Here is an 11,244-nt window from a genome sequence, read left to right as displayed (position 1 = left end):
ACACTGTCTAGATGATCATCATGCACACCTGCATGCCAGTAACCAGAAGGCTAGCTGGGAGGCATGCTTGCACTCACTGGAAACAAGAAGTGCACTTTCAAGCATGAACATGCTTCTTGGGCAGCTCCTCTACCTCCCCTACCCTGATGCGGCTTTATTCCAGACAGTCACCAGGGACCTGACCGGATTGCGGACAAACGAGTCGGGAATTTCTCCAACCTCCCTCTAAAAGCCATCTGGGTCCATTAAGCACCTGTGGTGGAACCACCTAATTGTCTCCGCCTCTCTGTGGTTAGGGATTGGCCCGTTAAATTTCAAAGTGATGGAGAAGTGATGGTGGAGTGATGGTTTGCCAAAGTGATGGTAAGCCCAAGGTGGTACATGGAGTGATGTCACCTGGCACACATGGTGTGGTGTCTGTTCTGGGTTTCTGATGTACATGCATGTGCAATTATCAGCTGACATTTTTGAGTGTTGCAGTGCTGTAAACTAGAACTGGTTGGGCAGCTCCTCTTCCAGGTCCTCTCCCGGAAAAGAACATGTCTGCTCCCTTTTTGGCACTTGATGTCAAAAAGGTTTGCCATCACTGATCTAGTATGTAATTTCAGTGTTACTGATCAATTCTAGAAAGTCTAAATGCATTACAAATATACATCCATGTTTAGTTCAGTAAAAGTCTCTATTTCTTTAATTACAGGTTGCATGGTTTGTAGCACATTCAGAAAAACATTCAAGGTATTCTGGGAATCTGTATAAAACGTATTCAATCTGGAATGCTCAAAATAGGAGCCAACTTGAATTTCTAGACTACTAATTTTTTGTTGTATCTCATGAACATTTATAACCTAATACAAATATCACAAAAAGCATTCATCTGTTGTGATCACATTTTTCCCTTGGGATTGTTTGGTATGGGTCATTACAGAACATGGATTAATGGCACCATGGGAATAAGCAGAAGAACAATCAGATAAACATGTTTATTTCCTTGCTGTTTTCAATAATAAAGACCTGCAGTGAGATAATCATCTGACTTGTCCTTATAATCTTAATTGACTTCTTAATTTGGCAACTCCCTGTAACATGCAAATAAGGCATGGCCACTTTAGCACTTTAAGTCTAAAGGATCCTTCAAACATTCCTTTCAGTCTTAGACTTTATGTATGCAGAGGGGTTCTAGTTAAATAGCTAGAAATTTGTTCTCAATTCTCTCGATTTTCCCATTGAACCCTGTCTGTGATTTATCTGCCATCTATCAGCCATGGGAGAAATGAATAGACTTTGTACAGGAAGATTTCCATATCTTACACTTGGGATGCTGGTATTGGGCATGCTACCTAGGAGAGTTTGCAAAGTTTCTTTCTTAAAATGCCATAGCAATGCTCCAAGTCCATTTCATCATAAATATCATGAACCAGGAGATGTCATTGCTGGTGCTATAATTTCTCAGAGCTTTGTAGGTTCAGAGAAGGTCTCATTCAGAAGGCATCCTTTTGAAGATTTTTTTGGTGAATTTGTGTAAGGAGTTGGTTGCTTTAGACCTGTATTGTACCTTTGTTCTGATAAAAGTTAGAAATGATAAGAATAAAATTGGTTAATGGGATTCAATCTCTTTCACTGTCTTGCTTTCAAGACAGATTAGATAGATGAGATAGATAGATAGATAGATAGATAGATAGATAGATAGATAGATAGATAGATAGATAGATAGGGAGGGAGGGAGGGAGGTATACAGTTGATGATGGAGATGAAGAAAGAAAATATTTGTGGTCAATAATCAGAAAACATATGTAAAATGTCTGCAGCAGAAATGTTTACATGAGAAATTTCCAACTCAGCAATTCTTTATGAAGTTAACTATTTCTTACTATGTTTCAACAAATAACAAGTATTTTACTTTAGAAAGACCAGATATGTACAAACTGTCCCTCAGAACTCCAGTAGGTTGCAAATAAATGACAATTGTCTTCATATTATTACACTATTTTTAAGGAATGGTGAACATGATCCATATTTTAAAATCTGTAGGATTAATGCTATCATGCGCTTGATAAAAATGTACACCATTGTACTTTTTCACAATTGTACAATTAGGATGTTTATCATGGAATTAAATTTTTCATATTAATCTATTAATGTCTAAATCAATATTAGTGGGTTTTTGGACATATTTTCAATGTGTTATGTATAAACTCAGATGGCAACCAAGTTCAGAGTTCTTAATATTGCAAATATATTTCTCAGCGAACCCATGTAATGAAGGTATTTACGATTTTCCACCTGAATTGCAGATTAGTAACTCAGACCTACCAACACATCTTGGCTGTTGTATTTGCTGTAAACAACATTAATGGAAATCCCCACATCTTAACCAACACCACCTTGGGATTTAACATCTATAACAACTATTTTAATCCAAAGCTTACATATGCAGCTGCAATGGAAATTCTGTCCACACCAGACAAGTTCATCCCAAACTATAAATGTGATTTCCAGAACAGTCTGGTAGCAGTCATTGGAGGACCTAACTCAAATGATTTCCTTCATGTATCAACTATTCTGAGTCAATACAAGATTGCACAGGTAGTGTTTCCTTTTATAAACGGTGTGTGTGTGTGTCCGCATAATTCTCTCTCCTATTGAATAGGAAACAATTTGGGAACTGTGATAGGTATTGATGGATTTTTATTATTTCTGCAGGATAACTAAGTAAAATACAATAAAATCAGGACCACATGATTACAGTCTATGGACGACAATAATAGAAATCAAACTAATCTCTGTTTTACTGGGACAAATGTATTTCTTACGGAATAAATCCTTCTGTTTTCTTGGTTTCATTCTGCTTTTATGCTTCCATTCAATTAGCTTGCTTATTCTTCTGCTCCAGAGAGGAAGAAGACAAATCAAGCAATTTTCTTCCATTGGATGTTTCCAAATGCTGATTATCAATATAATGGAATTCTTCATCTCTTACTATATTTCAAATGGACATGGATTGGCATATTTTATATTGGCATTGGCACTCAGACAGAATTATTACTCCAAAAGGTATTACCTTTCTTTTCACAACATGGAATCTGCTTTGACTTCATTGAGAAGTTACCCAGTGGACAGACTGATGCGATTTGGGAAGCAAGCCATAATAAGATAAGCCTGGCCTTGAAGAGCACAGCTAACATAGTGATCTTTCATGGAGAATTTCAGAGTATTGGGTTTTTATGGTTTTTACTCAAAATTGTAGATTATGATGGTATGGCAGAGAAAGCAAAGGTCTGGATCATGACTGCAGAAGTGGACTTTACATCATCCTTTTTTCAAAGAAACTGGCCCATAGATTTCCTCCATGGTGCTATATCCCTGGCAGTCCAAACTAAAGAAGTGTTAGGATTTGAAAAATTTGTTCAGATGAGGAATCCTAATTTGCATAAAGGAGATGGCTTCTTGAATGAAATCTGGCCGCAGTTATTTGATTGTCTGATTCCAAATTCTTCGTCTAAGTCAGAAGACCAGAATATCTGCACTGGAAAGGAGAGGCTGGAGACTCTACCTATAACCATTTTTGAAACAAGGATGACAGCCCACAGTTACTGTATTTACAATGCTGTCTATGCTATTGCACATGCTTTGCATGCCCTGTATTCATCCATAGACCAGCGAAGACTAGGGGCATTATGGAAACAACAACATGACAATAGGAAACAAAAGTCATGGAAGGTAAACCTTCTGAACAGAATTGTGCAAGTTATCTCACCATTTTTATTGATAGAACAATAATATTATCATTTTTATCCATCCCTCTGTCTCTCTGTTTGTGTTTCTCTCTCTCTCTCTCTCTCCTCTCTTTCTCTCTCTCTCTGTGAGTGAATGAATGTGAGGGGTGAGTTTCATTTACCTTCCCTACCAGTTCACATCGTGACAGAAGTATGTCTTACGTCATGGAAATGATCTTCTCCATGTTTGTAGAAGCTTCTGCACATGCACAGAGGGTTCTTTGGCAGCCACTTCTAGGTAGCGATTACCAGAGGACCAGTTTGGGGACATAGCCAGCTGGCCATTGCTGCTGGCTTGGTGAGCGGAGGCAAATTTCTGCCAGCAATTTGGGTGAACTGGTCCAAACTGGTGTGTGTGTGTACCTGGTAATTGTGAAATATTTGGACCCAGATATTTATTTTATTTTATTTATTTTATTTTTATGCCGCCCTTCTCCTTAGACTCAGGGTGGCTTACAACATGTTAGCAATAGCACTTTTTAACAGAGCCAGCATATCTGGGTCCTCATTTTACCCACCTCGGAAGGATGGATGGCTGAGTCAACCTAAAGCCGGTGATGAAATTTTAACCGCTGATGTACAGATCTACAGTCAGCTTCCATGGCCTGAAGTACACACAGCACTTTACCTAGTGCGCCACCCCCAGCTCAAGGTTCTTCTTATTTCCACAAAATTGAACTAATATTTCCTTCAAATAGTTTGCATATTTGACTATATGCAGCCAGTGAAGGGGTACCAAAGTTTTTACTATCACACTGTGGGCGTGGCTTATGCAGGATGCCCTGCACTTTCCTTCAACATCTTTCAGTGCAAATTGGGTAATTTGGGGTGGAGCTCCATTTTCACTGTGTTCACACACACACACACACACACACACCGGTCCGGGCAGCAGCCCACCCCTGTATGCAGAGAAAAATTATATATTCTGTACATTTTTAGTTCACAATGTTGTTTTCATTTCTACAGCTACCCTCTAAGTTCCAGTTCTCAGTTAATGCTATTCCCCAAAAGGACTATGTCAGGTTTCCAGGTAGCACCCCCAATGAAAGAAAACTGTAAGGCTTGAATTTCCCCAAAGTTACATTTTATTAGAGATGTCATATTATCACATCTGGGGAAACGTGAATCTGCAAGCTTCCAGGGTTTCTCCCACCCATATGAAAATTCAGGTACCTACCCTATACCTACTAATCCATCACATGGTCCAATCAGGGCTCTGTCCCAATAAAAGATGCCTCCCAGCTCCAGCCTCCCAGGTGCAGGGCAAACTGACCTTGAACCTCTAAGAAAGGAATTATATTATGAATAGATGTAGCCCATGCCCTACACAACCCCTCCCCTCTCAATTTCCCATAGTAGTAAATATGGCAGGCCTGAAGGCCCAATATAAAGGAGCTTCCAGTCCTGACAGGCTATACCAAATTGCATGTGGATTATTTTCCTTCATTTGAAGGAAAATAATCTTATTTCCATGCTGGATTGTCTCCATTATCTTTCTAGAAATGGGTAATATGCTTTGCAAATTTTTACTCCTATTTTCTGACATTGATCATATCAATAATATAAACATTTTGCAAAGCACTAAGAGTAAACCTTCAGACCCTGCTTTTATCTCCTTTCCAACATTTTCCACCTTGCTATCTAGCTTCACAATTTTCTGAGAGGAGTTTCATTTAATAACAGTGTGGGAGACAAGATTTCCTTTGATAAAAATGGAGAAATTATAGGAAGATTTGATATCATAAACTGGATCACGTTTCCAAACCAGACCTTCCTTAGAGTTAAAGTGGGAACCATAGATATAGACCAACTATCACATCCCCTGATGACCATAAGAGAGAATGATCTCATCTGGCCCACCTGGTTTAATCAGGTAAAATTCTTATCATGTTCACATTGATTGATTACTTTATCAATATTCCAAGAAGATTCACATACACTTAACTCAATTGCATTGTTTTCTGTTGAGCATTTTCTTCTGAAGAAAACAAAATGTCTGACAAAGCACTAAAGAAATAAGACTGTTTATATATTTAGTATATGTTTAAGGGAGTATTCTGGTATAAATATATTTTATTTTGCCTTGTTTTGCTTCAGTCATTGTTGATTGTCAATATTGTTGATTGTCATGTCAATATTTATGTGACATTTTGGGGTAAAATGCATGTGTTAGGTGAAACATTGTGTAGTGGGAAGTGTAGAATTTTGGAGGGAATATTCAGCTATTTTCTCAACCAGAAGCTAACCTTGTAGTGATAAAATATCAGTAATTGCATTCATAATTTAGGTGAACTAACAGAATCACAGCCTGCAACAGCTGAAACATTTAGTTTATGTGAGACGTAAGGAGTCTGTCTTCTTACTGTGTTTACCTCTACGGTATGAGTCATGGGCTGTTGAATAATTTATTTAAATAAATTATTTATTTATTCTGAGTGCCTTTTCATCTGCATCAGAGAGGCTAGGAATCTCCCTGACTCAGATGCTGTAAAAATCTCAAAACATTGTAATGACAATCTGTGAAAAATATTTCCAAATACATGAACATATTTTTATTTCTTTCATGGGCAGATATCCCCAACTTCTCTCTGCAATAGTAATTGCCCTTTGGGTTACAGAAAGACCCCAAAAGAAGGAGAACCTTTTTGCTGTTATGGCTGCATTCCATGTCCACAAGGAGAGATCACAAATCAGACAGGTCAGGGAGATTCTGAGAGATACTGAATGTTGTTAAATCTTGATAAGGAGGAGACTGACCAGAGAGGTAAATTCTGCAATTCAGCAGCAGCTAAATATGGGCAACAACTAGTTAAAGAACAAACCATGGCCACGCCCAGCAGCTATATTTCTTCCCCGCTGCTGGGCTCAGCCAGCCAATGGCCACACAGGAATTTCCTGCCAAGGAGCAGGAACGCCCAGAAAATCCGGCTGTCACTGGGACATAACACCCCTCCCCACCAGGTTTGAACACACATAATCCCCCAAATATGCTGGGCACTTGCACATCCAAGTGGAATGGCATGGTTCAAGTCCTGGTGGTGATGGGGGTGTTTATAACAAAATTGGAGTCTCATTTGATGATGGATGGTGAGAGTCCTCCACAAGTGGAAGGAACCCCTTCACCAGGTATTTCTGGCTCCTGGTGTGATGATTGCAGAAATAACCTAGGATTGGTGATGTCTGGTGCCAAAACATCAGGCAAGCAACTCAATGGTGTGACTCTGGAACTTGGAACGAACAGTGCATTTAATGTTGGTATAGACGAATCAACACTCCGGCAAGGCAATTGGTCCACGTGCCGGCACCAGGTCAATCCATCAATTAACTGGACCCTATAAAAACAAGGTCCAGTTATCTCAGAGATCTAATCTGATTCCCAAAGCCTGCCCCCCCCCCCAAAAAAAAATTCCAGGTATAAACCAGATCTCCCTCAGTGAACCCTTGCCCAGGGTTATAACTGTCTGCTTCATGATTAGGAACATACGAAGGATGGATATGGTCTAACCTGGTATGGAGGCATTAGTCCATAATTGCCTCTGTTTGTACTAGGACATGGAGTTGAATGTTGGGTAACAATTTACCTTACTCTTCCAATCTAAACCTTTCAATTGGCCAAGGCCTCTTTGACTTACCTCACCACCCTTTCTACCTGGCCATTGCTGTTGGTGTGACAAGGGGCTATCAATATTTGCCTGATGCCATTTGATACCAAAAATAATTGAAATTGAGATGATGTGAATTATGGGCCATTGTCCCATAACGAGTCAGCGAGCCCATGAGTTGGGAAATATCTGGATAAGGTGTTGATAATGCACTCAGATGTGGTGAACCTAATTATATCTATTTCAACCGAACCAGAATAGGTGTCAACTAGTACCAAGAACTGGTGGAGATGGAAGGGCCCCACTAGGTCAATGTGGACCCTGGACCAAGGTGCACTGGGGACCTCCCACGCTCTGGGGGTTATTGCATGTGTCATGGGTCTAGAATTTTGACAGTCGGGACAGAGGTTTACCCAGGTCTGGATGGGTAAACCTAGATAATTCCTATCTAGGATCTTGTCTCATCCCTGCTGTCTTCTTGGAATCTAACCTCTCTTTCTTTTCTCAATCTTTCCTCATTCAGTTCAAAATATTTCTGCTTTTTTCTACTAATTTGTACCTTTGTTCATGCCATATCATCATTATCCCCTCTGGAATCAGCCATATATAGTTTATTCCTATTTGACAAATTAATGTCAAAAATTGATACTGTCTCCTCAAAACTCTGACTTTTCTTGGAACTTGATTTAGTGTTACTATCACCTTTCCTCTGTATTTAATAGTATCATTTCTTAGCTTTCATAAAATTTCTGTTCTGAGTGATTTCTTTCTAAATTTTATGTAGACCTCTCCTGGGAATTTATTTCTCATTTCTTAATTATTATGGACTCTGTATTTTTCATCAATTTCATTAAGTATCTTTTCTTTGTTTTCTTCCATTACTTCTGCCAAGATTTCTGCCACAATTTCAGTTTTTTCCCTTCTCTTCTACCACATTTTGAAAATATAAAGGTATTCAGAAAGATCCATGCCAAGTATAATAATTATTTTCTCTTATTGTTGGTCTGATTCTGTTAGTCAATTGTCCAGCTCATCCATCTTCTTCGCAATTGCTTCCACTTTCCCTTCCATCTTCCCTTCCACATTGTTCATTTAACCTCTTTCAGTTCTTCTTCCACTTTATCTATACTTTCTTTTACGGTATATTTAAGGTCTTCACTGCTGATGAATATGATTTATCATCTTCTTCTCCATCTTTACCAATTCTTATATTCCAAGTATTTATAATCCAATATTGTAATTTATTACAATCCAGTGGGAATGCAAAAAGTAAAAATAATAATGGAGAGCAAAAAGTAACAAAAAATAAAAAACCTCCAGTAAGTTTTAAAAAAAGAAAGAAAGAAATCCAAAAAAGAATGAAGAAGCAAAAAACAATGCAATCCTTCCATAATCCAAGTTTTAAAAAACAACACCATGAGCAATGCCTAAAAGAAGAAAAAAAGGAAAAAGGAAAAAAGAATCCAAAGAATCCAAAAAAGAAAGCCTAAATTGCATCAAGAATAAATCAAAAGAAAAAAAATACTATTACTTCAGGCTCTTTCTACCTTAATCCTTCAAAGCGGAACAAACAAAAATGTAATCGTTTGTTTCAAAACAAAAAAAAATGTGTCCAATCACAACAACACTTTCCCACAAAAAGCCACTCAGCATAGTTATCTTGTCTGATCAGTTACAAAAATAACCCTACAGGTATGATTTCAAGAGTGTAGTATATACCAACTTTAGTCGCTAGATGGCCCTGTGACCCAGCCAATAAGTCCAAAAGCCCAGCAGATTTTACTTCAAAATGCAAACCAATAAAATATGAAATAACAAGAGGAGACAATGATTATTTATATAAAGATACTTTTCCCCATCACTTGACACATTCAAAAGAACATTGGACTGCCATCTGGTTGGCATGGTGTAGGGTTTCCTACTTGACCAGGGCATTGTACTTGATGACCTGCAAGGTCCCTTTCAACTCTAATAATAAATAAATAAACTTAAATGTAATAAAGCCAAATCTATCTCAAAATGAGGCTCTATGTCTCATCTCTTGCCTTAGTTTTGTCCAAGCCTCTTTCTTCAGCTCTTCTGCTTTTCCCTGCTGCAAGAATCCAACCAGAGAGCAGTTTAAAAAATGAAACCGCTCCTCATTCTCAGCATCCAATATTCAAAACAGCTTTTATACTTTAACAGACATATCCAGCTATTTCCACTTTATTAGCCATTGAAAAAAACCTTTAATAATCATCTCACCCAGGTGACTTCCTCTCCTTCCTTCAATTTTTCAAGCACTGGCTACTCCAGTTGCTTCTCCTTAGCTAGAGCCTCCTACTGCTGGAAGTTTTGGGGGTTCCCTCAGAGTGGGAAAACATATCTATCTATCTATCTATCTATCTATCTATCTATCTATCTATCTATCTATCTTTCTTTCTTTCTATTTTTCTACCTTTCTATCTTTCTATCTATCTAGTTATTTAACTCAGTTTATATGCCACCCAATTTTGAAGGACTCAGAGCCACTTACAATAATATAAAAATATAAGAAAAATACAAGAAAAATATACAAAAAAGTCAAATATACAATTCTAACAATAAAATCCAGATTAAAACCCACACTAACTAAACAATCAACATGTATGGACAACGTTCATACAATTTGGGCTTGATGGTAAATAATTCATAGGCCACAGGCCTGCCCCCCTGAATAGTGCTCTTTCAAGTGTCTTTTAATTTTCTGTTTATATTTGTTTTTGCAGATATGGACCAATGCTTCCAGTGCCCCGAAGATCAGTATTCCAATAAGAAGAAAAATTTCTGCCTTCTCAAGTATATAACATACCTTTCCTATGAAGAAACGTTGGGAAGAATCTTGATGATTATGGCCATTATTCTTTCTCTCGCCACAATTTCTGTATTAGGAGTGTTCCTGAAGTACCACAATACTCCCATTGTCAAAGCCAACAACCGCAGCCTCTCCTACGCCCTTCTTATCTCCCTCCTCTTCTCCTTCCTTTGTCCTCTGCTTTTCATTGGCAGACCCATGACAGTGACCTGTCTCCTTCGACAGACTGCTTTTGGGATCATCTTCTCAGTGGCTGTTTCTACTATCTTGGCCAAAACTATCACTGTGGTTCTTGCTTTCATGGCCACCAAGCCAGGATCAAAGATAAGGACATGGGTTGGGAAAAGACTAGCCCTTTCTATTGTTTTCTCCTGCTCCCTCACTCAAACCCTTCTTTGTACTGTGTGGCTAGCAACCTCACCCCCTTTCCCAGATGTTGATATGCACTCCTTTGTTTCTGAAATTGTTGTGGAATGCAATGAAGGCTCAGTTGCAATGTTTTATAGTGTCTTATCTTTTATGGGCTTCTTGGCTATGGTCAGTTTTATTCTCGCTTTTTTATCTAGGAAGTTACCTGACAGTTTTCAGGAAACCAAGTCTATTACTTTCAGCATGCTTCTTTTTTGCAGTGTGTGGTTGTCCTTTATCCCTGCCTATGTGAGCACCAGGGGGAAATACACAGTGGCTGTGGAGATTTTCTCCCTCTTGGCCTCTAGTGTTGGACTTCTGGCTTGTATCTTTTCCCCCAAATGCTACATTATCATTTTGAGGCCTGATCTGAATAAAAAGCATCATCTAATAAAAAGAATGATTTAAAGCAATTCCTCCCCCCACCCCTTGAACATTGAATTTAGCATTGTCAGATGAATTTCATGAGGCATTAATTCTGACTGGTCATATAATCTATTTCAAAGTACTTGAAGTAAATCTAGTGCATCATCTAAAGATTTAAAAATTATGCAGTGGTTTTTTTTTATACTTGATCTTATTTATGTAATAGTCTAAATCAGATAAATCTGACAGCTGGATTATGGTT

General features: G+C 38.3%; 1 protein-coding gene across 1 annotated transcript; it reads left to right on the top strand.

Annotated features, from left to right (window-relative positions):
• Positions 1 to 1,261: 1,261 nt before the first annotated feature.
• Positions 1,262 to 11,024, top strand: LOC139154197 (vomeronasal type-2 receptor 26-like). The gene is made up of 6 exons (XM_070728628.1): positions 1,262 to 1,518; positions 2,292 to 2,583; positions 2,869 to 3,717; positions 5,419 to 5,646; positions 6,345 to 6,471; positions 10,123 to 11,024. The coding sequence occupies exons 1-6, from the start codon at positions 1,262 to 1,264 to the stop codon at positions 11,022 to 11,024; spliced, it is 2,655 nt and encodes an 884-aa protein (XP_070584729.1).
• The last annotated feature ends 220 nt before the right edge of the window (positions 11,025 to 11,244 follow it).

The sequence above is a fragment of the Erythrolamprus reginae genome, chromosome Z (assembly GCF_031021105.1).
Source record: "Erythrolamprus reginae isolate rEryReg1 chromosome Z, rEryReg1.hap1, whole genome shotgun sequence".
Taxonomy (NCBI): Eukaryota; Metazoa; Chordata; class Lepidosauria; order Squamata; family Dipsadidae; genus Erythrolamprus; species Erythrolamprus reginae.
The sequence above is the reverse complement of the archived record's forward strand: the minus strand, read 5'-3'. Positions and strand labels throughout refer to the sequence as shown.

Coding starts and splice junctions, on each gene's coding strand:
- LOC139154197 (XM_070728628.1), top strand. CDS start 1,262: ATGGGAGAAATGAATAGACTTTGTACAGGAAGATTTCCATATCTTACA. Junction 3,718..5,418: donor GGAAACAAAAGTCATGGAAG/GTAAACCTTCTG, acceptor CTTGCTATCTAG/CTTCACAATTTTCTGAGAGG. Junction 5,647..6,344: donor GGCCCACCTGGTTTAATCAG/GTAAAATTCTTA, acceptor TTTCATGGGCAG/ATATCCCCAACTTCTCTCTG.